The sequence below is a fragment of the Callorhinus ursinus genome, unplaced genomic scaffold, assembly GCF_003265705.2.
Source record: "Callorhinus ursinus isolate GAN/ISIS: 27379988/994484 unplaced genomic scaffold, GSC_fseal_2.0 scaffold15, whole genome shotgun sequence".
Taxonomy (NCBI): Eukaryota; Metazoa; Chordata; class Mammalia; order Carnivora; family Otariidae; genus Callorhinus; species Callorhinus ursinus.
Window position 1 is genome coordinate 1,563,428 of NW_027397077.1, and position 12,299 is coordinate 1,575,726.

At 61.0% G+C, this 12,299-nt stretch overlaps 2 protein-coding genes and 1 long non-coding RNA gene across 22 annotated transcripts in view; 2 read left to right on the top strand and 1 right to left on the bottom strand.

Annotated features, from left to right (window-relative positions):
• MAST3 (microtubule associated serine/threonine kinase 3) overlaps window positions 1-5,021 on the top strand; it is a 38,490-nt gene extending 33,469 nt beyond the window's left edge. For 19 of the 20 annotated variants that reach the window (XM_025884839.2, XM_073900978.1, XM_073900982.1 and 16 more), the window contains 5 exons: window positions 6-232; window positions 696-818; window positions 1,362-1,498; window positions 1,608-1,789; window positions 2,640-5,021. In XM_025884839.2, coding sequence (XP_025740624.2) covers window positions 6-232; window positions 696-818; window positions 1,362-1,498; window positions 1,608-1,789; window positions 2,640-3,172 — 1,202 coding nt within the window. In that variant the 3' untranslated portion in view covers window positions 3,173-5,021. The remainder of the gene's footprint in view (window positions 1-5; window positions 233-695; window positions 819-1,361; window positions 1,499-1,607; window positions 1,790-2,639) is intronic. The other variant, XM_025884835.2, reaches the window with a different exon arrangement.
• Window positions 5,022-5,266: 245 nt separating this feature from the next.
• Window positions 5,267-12,299, top strand: part of PIK3R2 (phosphoinositide-3-kinase regulatory subunit 2) — a 12,709-nt gene continuing 5,676 nt past the window's right edge. The window contains exons 1-6 of the mRNA XM_025885575.2: window positions 5,267-5,927; window positions 7,747-8,489; window positions 11,218-11,310; window positions 11,665-11,715; window positions 11,797-11,928; window positions 12,019-12,229. Of these exons, the coding sequence (XP_025741360.1) occupies window positions 8,168-8,489; window positions 11,218-11,310; window positions 11,665-11,715; window positions 11,797-11,928; window positions 12,019-12,229 (809 nt within the window). The 5' untranslated portion in view covers window positions 5,267-5,927; window positions 7,747-8,167. The remainder of the gene's footprint in view (window positions 5,928-7,746; window positions 8,490-11,217; window positions 11,311-11,664; window positions 11,716-11,796; window positions 11,929-12,018; window positions 12,230-12,299) is intronic.
• Window positions 10,419-12,299, bottom strand: part of LOC141374186 (uncharacterized) — a 5,934-nt gene continuing 4,053 nt past the window's right edge. Inside the window, exon 2 of the long non-coding RNA XR_012380851.1 lies at window positions 10,419-10,825. This is a non-coding gene — a long non-coding RNA (uncharacterized lncRNA). The remainder of the gene's footprint in view (window positions 10,826-12,299) is intronic.

The following is a 12,299-nucleotide window of genomic DNA, read 5'->3' on the forward strand; positions in this document are numbered from 1 at the left end:
TGCAGATGATGGCAGTGGCGGCCCCCTCATGAGCCCTCTGTCCCCACGCTCGCTGTCCTCGAACCCATCGTCCCGAGACTCCTCTCCAAGCCGAGACCCGTCCCCCGTGTGTGGCAGCCTGCGGCCCCCCATTGTCATCCACAGCTCAGGCAAGAAGTACGGCTTCAGCCTGCGGGCCATCCGCGTCTACATGGGCGACAGCGATGTCTACACCGTGCACCACGTTGTCTGGGTAAGTTGGCCTTGGGCTGAGCAGGAAGAGCGGGACCTGGTTTGAGTCTAGCTTCCCCCTGGCAAGATGCTTCACTTTTGGAGCCGCACTTTCTAGTCTCATTGCCTGCAAGGTTTTGGAGCCCAGGGCCGGGAGCTGGTGCCACCTGGATCTTTGCAGTCCCTCTTCCTTATGGGGAGGGGCTTGGGCAAGACGGACAGGGATGGACAGAGGGTTAGAGACCTCAGTTGGGCATGAAGCTCCTGGCCCCTGCCCACAGATGCACAGTGGGAGTGTCGTCCTGCCTCCTCCCAGCCCAGGGCCTGTTCCCTCCCCACCAGTCACTCTCTGAACAGCCCCCAAGGTCAAGGAAACAGCATGGGAGGCAGCAGCTTGCTGGGGTCCCATGGCTGACCCAGCTGGCACGGGGTCTCCAGCTGTGGGGCCCCAGACCGCTGATGCTACCATCCACCCTCACCCCCAGAATGTGGAGGAGGGAAGCCCCGCCCAGGAGGCGGGCCTGCGAGCTGGGGACCTCATCACCCACATCAACGGGGAGTCAGTCCTGGGGCTGGTGCACATGGATGTCGTTGAGCTGCTGCTGAAGGTACAGCCCCCACCACCGCCCACCCTTGGGGCTCCCAGAACCCCTACCCCCTGTCCATCCTCAGGGCCCTCAGATCTGCCCCCGCTGTCTACCCTCTGGTTTGCTCCCCTGACCCCCTGACAGCCCCTGATGCTGAGGTTCTCCCCCTGGAGCCACACCTTTCCACACCTGGTCCCAATTCCTTGGGCCTTGCATGTCCCCTCCACTCTGCCCAGGATGTACCTCCTTCTTAGTCCCCCAGGTGCCCCTACTTTTGGCCCTCCCTCTGGCTCACCCTGCTGAGGCCTGGTGGTAGGGAGGCGGACACAAGCCAGGAGGCAGGGCCTTGCTTGGATAGCTCCTAGGACCGGCGGGTGGGTGGGTAGCTCGTTGCATGGACAGAAAGATGGTGGACATGTACCTTTGGCCCACTGGGCGGTGGGTCATTAGGTGAGAAGTGGGCAGATAGGCTCGGGGGCTCCAATGGATGAGGAGGTAGACGGGTGGGTGGGTGGCTCCCTAGATGGGAGGCATCCAGGTGACCCCTCGCCATCCCTCCTACAGAGCGGCAACAAGATCGCCCTCCGGACCACCGCCCTGGAGAACACCTCCATCAAGGTGGGCCCCGCCCGGAAGAATGTGGCCAAGGGCCGCATGGCACGCCGGAGCAAGCGGAGCCGCCGGCGGGAGACCCAGGACCGGTGAGCGGCGGGTGGGCCCTCCACGGAGTGTTGGTGGAGGACCCCGGGGGCCAGCTCCCCGGGCTGCTGGGGGTGTGGGTTCTGAAGCATCAGGGCTTCCCACCCTCAGGCGGAAGTCGCTCTTCAAGAAGATCTCAAAACAGTCCTCTGTGCTACACACCAGCCGCAGCTTCTCTTCCGGCCTCCACCACTCCCTGTCGTCCAGTGAAAGCCTCCCAGGGTCACCCACCCACAGCCTCTCCCCCAGCCCGACCACGCCTTGCCGCAGCCCAGCTCCCGATGCCCCAGCAGGTACGTGTGCCACCCCGGGGCAACTCGGGTCTGTGGTGCCTGGCCCCATTGAGGGAGCCAGCAGGGTTTTAAACCTCCTTTAAGGAGGGAATGACATGATGTGGGAAATGAGGTGACCAGAAGGGCCTTTCCGGGCAGCCTGGAGGTGGTAGGAGACAGGAGTGAGAGCAGGGAAGAGTGTACCCAGGAGAGAGAGCATCATGAACAGAGGGGGCTGGACAGGGAGGATTAAGAAAGCAGGGGAGAGAGGAAGTTGGGAGATGAGTCAAGCCAAGGAGCTGGGCTTACGTTGGTAGGCAGTTGGGAGCCATGGAGGGTGAGTAAGCTGGAGAAGGCATGTTTTAGAGGGGTCTGAGTTTTAGAAAGATCATTCTGGGGCAGGAAAGGATGGTGATTTGGCCCAGTGCTGAGCGCCCCCAGTCTGTGAGACAGCCAGACACAGACACCCCCAGCCCCACTGGGTTCGCATCCGGCTGAAGGGAGGAATAGGCTGGGGCAACCCAAAGGGGAAGCAGGGAGGGCCTCCAGGAGGCCTGGGCACCCCAGTTGCTACCCCTCTGGCTCACCCTGACTTCATGGGGTGAAGCGTATCTTTGGCCCATTGAGTGGTGGTAGGTCATTAGATGCGAGGCGGGTGGAGAGGAACTAGGGCTTTGATGGCTGAGTAGGAGTTCACCAGATCTAAGCCAAGGGAACAACTTGCACACGGAACAGGAGGCAAGAAAAGCGGGCATACTGGGTGGCCACAGGGAAGGGCGTGGGCTTTGGCAGGTGTGCTCAGCCCCAGGGCCCCACCTTGAGGCTGGAGACATTGAGGCTGGTGACCCTGACCCTCATCTGTCCTCCACAGACACGGCATCCCCTCCCAGTGCCTCCCCGAGCTCCAGCAGCCCTGCCTCTCCCGCCGCCGCTGGCCACACCCGCCCGAGCTCCCTGCATGGCCTGGCCGCCAAGCTCGGGCCACCCCGCCCCAAGACCGGTCGCCGCAAGTCTACCAGCAGTATCCCGCCCTCCCCACTGGCCTGCCCACCCGTGCCTGTGCCCCCACCCCGCTCACCCTCACCCCTCCCCGGACACCCGCCCGCACCTGCCCGGTCCCCACGGTTGCGCCGGGGCCAGTCAGCTGACAAGCTGGGTTCAGGTGAACGGCTGGATGGGGAGCTGGGACGCCGCGGCCGTGGGCCAGACTCGGAGCTGGTGGTCATGCGGCGGCTACACCTGTCCGAGCGCCGAGACTCCTTCAAGAAACAGGAGGCTGTGCAAGAGGTGAGCTTTGATGAGCCGCCCGAGGAGGCCGCTGGGCCGCTCACCTCCGTACCACAGATTGCCGTGGAGGGCGCAGAGGCTGTGCTGGGAGCCCTTGGACCTGCCGGGAAGGACTGATCCCTCCCACCTGGCCTCTCCCTGGCCTAGAAGTTGGGCTTTTTTTGTGCAATGTTTTTTCCATAAAGTGACTTCTGGATGGAGACTGAGCCACCAGACTATGATACCTGGAAGGCGAGAAGCCACCTCGGTCCTTACTGGAAGGCGGAGACGGCACCTCCCTCTGTTCTGGTACAGATCAGGGGCCGTAGGGGCAGGAATGGGGGACAAGGGTGGCGTTGTAAATAGCAGCAAATCCCTGCGACTAATTTATTACTTTTTATAAGCGATAGGTAGACTGAGCCGCCACTGTGAAGGTGGCTGCCCGGGTCCTGCCCATTGCACCTGGGACCCCATTTGCAGACGCTGCCCCCTGGGCTGAGAAGGAAGCACTTGGACAAGTCATGTATGTTCGTGTTTTCTAGGTTTTCTGTATTTTTTAGTTTTTTTGTGTTACTTGATCCCATCCTGGCCCAATACCCACTGATTTGAGGGGATACAGGCAAGCTTACCTGTCCGGGCCCAGTTTGGGTATGACTTGGAGAATCTACAAATGATTCCCCTCTCCCACAAAACAAGCAATCTCGATGATGGACTGGATTCTGAAAGCTACTTCTCACTATCATAGCCTCCATCCCTAGGCCAGTCTTGCTAGAGTTTACTTCTAGTCCTGAAGGCTTCAGCCTGGAGGAGGGGGTGTGGGAACTGGGACTTTGATGGATGAGTAGGAGTTCACCAGATCTAGGCAGAGGGGTCACCCATCCCACAGGGTGACACTGATGCCCTGGGAGGGAGACTCAGGACTCCAAGGGTACTGCCAGGGCAGGAAAAGAATGTCTGCCCTGCACAAGATTTCATGTGCTTAACGCCCACCAGGGTGAGCCCTTGACCATGATGTGTCTGAAACACCCCATGGGGTGTCCCTCAATGTGTCACGGCCTTCCTAGAATGAAGTTCAAGTGAGAAAACCCAACTGGGGGGCAATGGGGCGCAAGTTTGAATTCTTGGCTTCCCTGTGTGGCTCTGGGAAAATGGCTTTCCCGCTCTGTGCCTCAGTTTCCTTGTGTTTACAAAAACTAATCCCAATGACTATTTATTAAGCATCTACTCTATGCCAAACGCTTTTACTTGTGGCTTCTCCCTCAGCCAGCCTTGAGAAGGCTGCAGGTGGTGTCATCATCCCCATTTTACAGACAAGTAACTGAGGCCTGGTGAGGGGTGGACACTTGTCCCACAATCACCTGGTAAAAATCATGCAGCCAGGCCCTTTGGTGGGCCTTGTCAACAAGGGAGCTTGAATGGAGGAGAGTCTGGTGCCAGATTAACAGCTGACTCCATCTCCAGCTCTCTTCCCTAGGATGCTATGTGACCCACTAGGCATGTCAGACAGAACCTCCATTTCCTATTTGGAGGTGCCTGGCAAGATCACTGTGCCCCACATGGTGAGGGCACTTTCCACGCACTGCAGCCCACTCTGCATCCCTCCCAGAGACCCCCACCCAGCACTGGCTGGTGTTGGAGCTAGACCAAGGCTGTGCATGACTTGCTCCCTCTTTCCATCCTGGAGCTGACCGTGAATAAAAGCCCACATTTACAAAGAGGAGGTCCAATGTCTGGATTTGTGAGGGGCAAAGAAAGGGGTAAGGGAAGAGTGCGGTGGGGACAGGGTGAAAACTGGCTTCATTTGAAGGGGTTCTGAAGGCTGCATAGGAGTTCACCGATGAGATTATCTCCCTGATGCCTTCTCAGGCCCCTGGCCTGCTGCTGCCCTCTCTCTCCCTGAGTACCCATCATAGGCTCTGCCCTTAAAATCTTCATCCAGACACCGATCTGGGGCCCTGAGCTGTGTTAATAAAATAAATAAACCATCTTTGTGTCCTGTCTATACAGGTTTTTGTTTGGACTGTGCCCCATACCACCCCACCCCCGCCCCAATCCCCCAACCCAGCCCAGCTTGGGTGCTTTGGGTTACTTCTTGAGTTCTTGGTAGCACCAGACACCTTTGACCACGCCCCCCGTTTCCGAGTATCTTCGGCTATTTCCGGAAACAATCGTCCGCGTCTGGGCCCTTGGGCGTGCTCTAGCGCTCGCAGGGCTGCATGCAGTCTGTACAGCTGTTTCCGGACGCTCTAGGCTGCCATGGAAACGCTTTCCACCGCAACCTATTCCGCTTTCCCGAAAAGCTCAGCTTTCCGTGGCGAGCTCCTTTCCCACCCCAACGTCTCTCCTCTTCCCCTGAGCTCAGGGCCGCCTCACTCGCCCTTTGGAGTCATCCATTCTTGGCAATTTCGGGAAGTTAGTGGTCAGCCTCTGGGTCCAAGCATACTCGGTTCTTTCCAAAACTCTCCGCAGTCCGGAGGCTCAGCCTCTGTTCCATCAGTCCAGCTGGAAGGCACTCGGCGATTTCCGGCCGGAATCGCTCGGGCATCTCAAAGCCCAGCCGAGCTTAGGGAAAGGCTTAGCTGACCCGATTGCACTCGGCTGTCTCCGGCAACGATCGGCGATCTCGGGGCATCTTCTACCCGCCAGTCCCGCGGGAGTATGTTCGGTTCTTTCCGGAAATACTCGGACGTCTCGAGGCTCCGCCTCCACCTAGCTTCACCCGCCCGGCCCGAATGCGCTCGGCCATTTCCGCCGGGGGCGGGCCCAGCTGTTCGGAACCGCGGTGGCGGAGGCGGGGATCCCGCGGCTGCGGCGACGGCGGCCGCGGTGGAGCCACGGGTCGGGCTCGGCTCGGTGCGACGGCGGCCTCGGCGGCGGTGACGGCCGCGACCAGGTAAGTCCAGGCCGGCCGGCGTGGCAGGCCGGGCTGGGGTGCGCTCAAATGCGGGGCTCCTAAGTGGAGTGTGGGGCCGAGGTGGAAGTCAGAGCGCGAGCGCCGAGCCGCATCGCGCCCCGCGGGAACTGGGGGCCGCAGGGAACGGGAGGGAGGCCTCGGGCTGGACCTAGCAGCAGTGCTGCCTGCCCGGGACCGTGGGACAGGAACGGGGTGCCCCCAGGCCGAGATAAGGGGCTGGGGCTGCGGCCCCGAATGGAAGGAGGCCCTGCCTGGAATGGGGCGTCGAGCAGTAATGAGGGGCACCCAGGCATTGTGTGGGACGTAGTGGGATGCAGGAGGGTCGGGGGTCGACTCCACTTCCGTTCCCCGGGCTAGGCTGCCGGGTCCACGCAGGCCCGAGTGCGCGTCTGAGCACGCGTGAGCGGGCGCGAGCCCTGCGTGCAGCCGGCGAGCCCCTGGCCAGGCCTGGCCCCTCCACCCCGCCTTTTGGATTCGGGGAGCGCCGGTTCCCCGGGCGCACACACCGGGGCGTGTGCAAACCTGTGCATGCTGGAGCGCGGAGGCGGGCGGGCAAGCGGATCCGGGTGGTTTCCTGGATGTCCCCTAACTGGGCCTCAGTTTCCCCACCTGTAGAATGGGAGTACGGGAGGCCAGGAAGCGGGTAAGTTTGGGCGCCCCGGAATGTGGAGCCTCTGCTCCCTGCTCCGACACCTTCTGGGGCTCTCGTGGTTGGGGGGGGGATAAAGCCCACCCTCTAACTGGTACTCGAGGACCAGCGTGGTGGCTTGGTGGCTTTCATAGATCCACCCTGAACTCTTGGCAAGCAACTTCCCGCTGTCAAGCCTTTGCACGCTCTATCCCCTTAGCCAGTGCTGTCTCCTGTTCTCTGTGAAGACCCGCCCTCTAGAAAAGCACGCCCTCCCCCACCACCCAGTCTCAGGAGAACTGAACCTGCAGGGCTGACACTGGGAAGGCTGTCTGTGGTGGGCTGTTTCCCCAAGACTTGGGGCTCCCAGGACTTGAGCATTGCCCTGCATCCAGCAGCCTCCCCGCTTGGCAGCTGTGATGCCCATCTCGCATTCACGCTGTCCTGGCTCCATGTCTGCCTTGCACTGGGGGGCCAAGGTCCCCTTGGTCTCCCATGACCCCCCCTCGTGTTTTGAGATCCTGTTCTAGGCCCCTCATTTAGCCAAGCCGGAACACTGTCCCCCCACTTCATTTCTCCCCTGCAGAGACCTTGGACTCACTTCTTAGTCCTTTGCCTGTGCTGGGCCTCTGCCTGGACCTGCTTTCCTACCTCTTTGCTTCCTTACTGCCTCCTTTTGTGCTCAGCTGGCCCGGCCCCTCCTCCGGGCTCCCACAGTACCCTGAGCATTCCCCATCACACTCCACCCACTCTGGGTATAACTATCTACCCATGTGGCTGCAACCTCCTGCAATCCATTCTGGGCCTTGAGGTTGGGTGGATCTCGGTTTATGAGTCCTGGCTTCCTGGCCCACTGAGTGGTCCAACAAAGACCTCCCTGCTCTGAGCCTCAGTTTCTTCATCTCAAATGGAGGGGCAATGAAGAGCTTATTTAGTGAGCATGCGTTATGCCTGGGGCAGGTTCTTGGAAGCTCTGCTCCCAGTGACCCCAAGGGAGGGCTGTTGTTACACCCACTTTACAGCTGGGGAAACAAGCCTAGAGAGGGGCTAGGACTGGCCCAAGGTTACCTAGTGAGTCAGGGGATTCTGACCCCATATTTGGGCCCATCTCTGGGGTGGGGGTGGGAGGAGCCCAACCTGGCTGATGCCACCCTGCCCATCTCCCCCTAGGTCGGCGTCCTGGCCAAGCATGGTGACAGCCTGTGCCCTCGGCCCCCTCGTCTGGCGCAGCCGGAAGAGCCGCCAGCCTCGGGCGCCGATGGCCCCCCATGTGAGGGAGTGAGCAGCCTGGCCCTGCCCTACGGAGTGAGGGGGGACGCAGCAGCTGAGTGAGCTGAGACCACGCTGCCGACCCCCTCCCACCAGTTGACGAATGGTGGACCGAGCAATGAGTGACCCATGTCAGGGTCATGGAATAATGGTGGGAAGCAAGGCATGAGTGACCCCCGTGGTCACCTGTAACTTCTCAGTGGAAATAGTGGTCTCGGTGCCCCAAGCCGACTCAGCGACCCTCCCGGCCCTCACCCCAGCTGATGGGGCCACTGGGGCCCCGAGCAGCAGCTTGACCGTCCAGACCCCACCCTGCCCAGCCATGGCTGGTGCTGAGGGCTTCCAGTACCGCGCGCTGTACCCATTCCGCCGGGAGCGGCCAGAAGACCTGGAGCTGCTGCCAGGCGACGTGTTGGTGGTGAGCCGGGCAGCCCTGCAGGTGCTGGGCGTGGCCGAGGGCAACGAGCGCTGCCCACAGAGCGTGGGCTGGATGCCTGGCCTCAATGAGCGCACGCGGCAACGAGGTGACTTCCCCGGCACCTACGTCGAGTTCCTGGGTCCTGTAGCCCTGGCCCGGCCTGGCCCTCGTCCACGTGGCCCCCGCCCACTGCCCGCCAGGCCCCGGGATGGGCCCCCTGAGCCAGGTGAGCGGCAGGCAGGGACCCTGGCAGGGACGGGGTCCCCTCAGATCCTCAGTTTCCTCTTTTTTCTAGTGAGGCAATGGCACGTCTTCCAGGGGAGGAGGAATAAGCACATTTGGTCAGTCGATAAGTGTTGACCGTGCTGCTGTCAAGGGCTGGGCTCAAATCATGGCACTGGGAACACAGTGGCGGACATAGGCCTGGCCCCTGCCCTTGTGGGGCTCCTGGTTCAAAAAGTGACAAGAATGTGATTAGGTAATGAAAAATGCTGTGAGGAAGGAGCCTCACATGGAGGGGAGAGCTGGGGGTGAAGGGCTCCAGGCAGCAAGCGCAGCAAAGGCAGAGGCTGCGAGGTAGGACTGTAATGGCAGGTTTGGGGAACAGCTAGTGGAGTGGAGTGGGAAGGGAAGGGCAGTGGGGGCTATGCCTCAGAGATTCTGTGGGACTGATTTTGAGGACAGTGGGGAGTGTGCAATAGGATTCAGAGTGTGCAGTAGGATTCAGAGGTTCAATTTAGCTTCATCCCTCAGTTTGCAGATAGGGTCCCTTGAGAAACCCCCTTTGTTACCTAACCAGGTAACCAAAATGAAGGGAGCCTCAAAGCCCAAAGAGGATGGGATGATCCCTCGAGGCCATGCAGCACACTGGGGTATGAGGACCCCACATCCCTCCCCAAAGACCCTTGGCCATCCACACTTCCAAGGGATGTGCTAGGAGTGGAGAATTGAGGGCACTGAGGGTATGTGGAAATTGCTGTATGTTGGGCAGAGCGCATGGGTTCCAGCCAGGGAAACTGAGGCTCAGCTTGTGGGAAGGAAGCTAAGTGCCGAGTGCCTGGTAGTCTGCTCCAACCTTCACAGCAACCCAGGGAGGCCCCGTGTACAGATAGGGAGACCGAGGTGCAAAGGGGTCAAACCACTCACTCGGGGTCCATCACCCAGTGAAGGCCAAGGGCCTGGGAAGCGCCATGGCCCTGACCTTTGGCCTACCTGGTTTTGCGCTACAGGGACACTGGTGCCCCAAGAGGGTCACGCCAGAGCCCCACAGCATGGGGCCAGATGGGAAGCACTGAGGCGAGGGTTTGCAGCATCTGGTGCCTCCAGGGCCTACGTCCCGCCTCAGCCTGGAGGAGCAGGAGGCGGCCCCATCCGGGCTCCCAGCCAAAATCTGCCTCTCCCCCTGGTAACAGCCGCCTCCCTCCTCTGCCTGGCCCCGATCCAGCCTCTACACACATGCCCACTCTGGGTGGCTGCCCGGCCCCGCCCTCCAGATCCTCCAGGGCTGTGTGACAGCGGCTGGGGCCAGCCCTGCCCCGGCCTCAGTTTCCTCATCTGGCAACTAGAAGGCTTGGTCCTTTGCACATTCAGGCCCTGCCCCTCTGGGGTCCTAGGACCACCCAGCAACATGCTGTGGCCGCCTGTGTTTCCTCCATTCAACCCCACATCGGGAGCTGAGAGCAGAACGTCCGTGTCACCTGGGCCCCCAGAGGGAGGTTGCTCCCTCTCTCAGCCTCAGTTCCCGATCCATAAAATGGGGGTGACACATGTTCTGATGAGTTTTCCCTCCTCGTTTTGCAAACTCGTCACAGGCAGATTTCAGAACTGCCCCCCCCCCCATCACCCACCTCCTCTCCCCTTGTTCTCTCTTTTTTTTCCTTCAGCGTTTTTGACTTAACTGGGCCTTTCTCCAGCTTGAGGCACCACCTGGCCTATCACTCAGGGAGGCCCCGCAGGCCTGGGCTTGCCCCTGCTGTATGCCAGGGCGTCCCTGCCGACGGCCGGAGCCTGCACACAAAGGGCCCGGTGGAGCGAGAAACGCAGGGCCAGGAAGGCCCCTGGCACCCGCTGGGAGGGGTTTCGGCATTTTTAAAACGGGGGGGTAATACTTTTTTTAAAACAAGATGACTTAGAGAATGGAGGAAGGTCCTTGGAATGAGGTGTTCTAACCCGCAGAGGGATTTTGTCTTTTTATTCTTTTCAACCACTTTGTTGTTCGCACTAAGGAGGGAGAGGACACCGTGAGCCAGTTTCTTACTTGAGGAGACCGAGGCACAGAGAGGGTGGGTCCTGTGCCCCAGGTTGCACAGCAAGCAATGGCAGCACCCTAAACCTGCTCTCCTGAACTCCCGCAAGCTCGGTGGCTTCAAGCAGCCGTGTACTTGCCCGCTGCTCTGGAGGCCCGAAGTCCAAAATCAAGGTGTCGGCAGGGCTGGGCTCCCTCTGGAGGTTCTTGGATGGATGGTTCTTTTGCTTCTTCCAGCTTCTAGTACCTCCAGATGTTCCTCGGCTTGCGGCCGCATCACCCCAATCTCTGCCTCTGTCCTCACATGACCTTCTCTTCTTAAAAAGACACCAGTCATTGGATTGAGAGCCCTAAATCTCAGATCCTGTCTCAGACTTCTTACTTTAATTCTATCTGCATAGTAAGGTCACAGTCACAGATATCAGGGATTAAGATGTGGACATATTTTGAGGGACATTAATCAGCCCACTATACCTGGTCTCCGAAGTTGTGGAAATGGATATTTTAACCCAGAAAATTGTTTACCACCAACTCGGCCCTCCCAGCCCCTCCAGCCAGGTTTTGGCTTCCCTAGGATGGTGGTACAGATGCCAGGCACTTGCCTAGACCGGACCCTACCTGGAGCCGCCCAAGCTGAGGTCCAACAGGCAAAGAAAGGGGCTGGGGTCCTTCCAGGGAACCCCACCAACATGCTCTACCCTTCTGCCAGGCCTCACACTCCCCGACCTGCCAGAGCAGTTCTCCCCACCTGATGTGGCTCCCCCCATCCTGGTGAAGCTGGTGGAGGCCATTGAGCGGACAGGTGAGCCTCAGCCTGCCTACAACCCCATTACCTCTGGTGATGGGCAACTCATCCCCTCATGGGGCTGCCAGACTCACTCTGCATGCAAAGAAGCCGAGCTTGGATGCCCTGGGCCTCCGTGTTGAGTTGGGGCAGTAGCGACTGCCAGGATGTGGATGGGAATATGGTCACCAGACCCGCCATTGCATGTACTGTGCCCTCTGGCACCATCTCTCTCCTTTACCCCTCCCTGCCCCAATTATCTCTGGGAGGTTGAGTAGCCATCCCAGGCCCCACGAGGGCTCCAGGAAGCATTTGAGGGCAGGGCTTGCCACCTGGGTTAGAGCTGAACCACCCCTTCGCCTTTCTCCCCAGGGCTAGACAGCGAATCCCTCTACAGGCCTGAGCTGCCCGCCCTGCGTACAGGTGAGGGGAAGCTTCGATGGGCAGGGGTGGGGGGGACAGCTGGCCTGGACATCACGACCGACATGTCCCCCTGCACCGCAGACTGGTCCCTGAGCGACGTGGAGCAGTGGGACATCGCAGCCCTGACAGACGGCGTCAAGGGCTTCCTGCTGGCACTGCCCGCGCCCCTCGTGACTCCCGAGGCCGCAGCCGAGGCGCGCCGGGCCCTGCGGGGTAAGCCTCGCGGGAGGCCCGCGTGGGGAGGGGGGCCGGGGCGGACGGGCGCCGGCCCCGGCTCACCCTGCCCTGGCCGTCTGTCCGCAGAGGCCGCGGGGCCGGTGGGGCCGGCGCTGGAGCCCCCGACGCTGCCGCTGCACCGCGCGCTCACGCTGCGCTTCCTGCTCCAGCACCTGGGCCGGGTGGCCCGGCGCGCCCCCGCCCCGGGCCCCGCCGTGCGAGCCCTGGGCGCCACCTTCGGGCCGCTGCTGCTGCGCGCGCCGCCTCCCTCGCCGCCGCCAGGGGGCGCGCCTGACGGGTGAGCGGTGGGAGGGGGCGGGGCTGAGCCGGAGCTGAAAGGGGTGGGGCTTTAAATGGAGGAAGGGCCT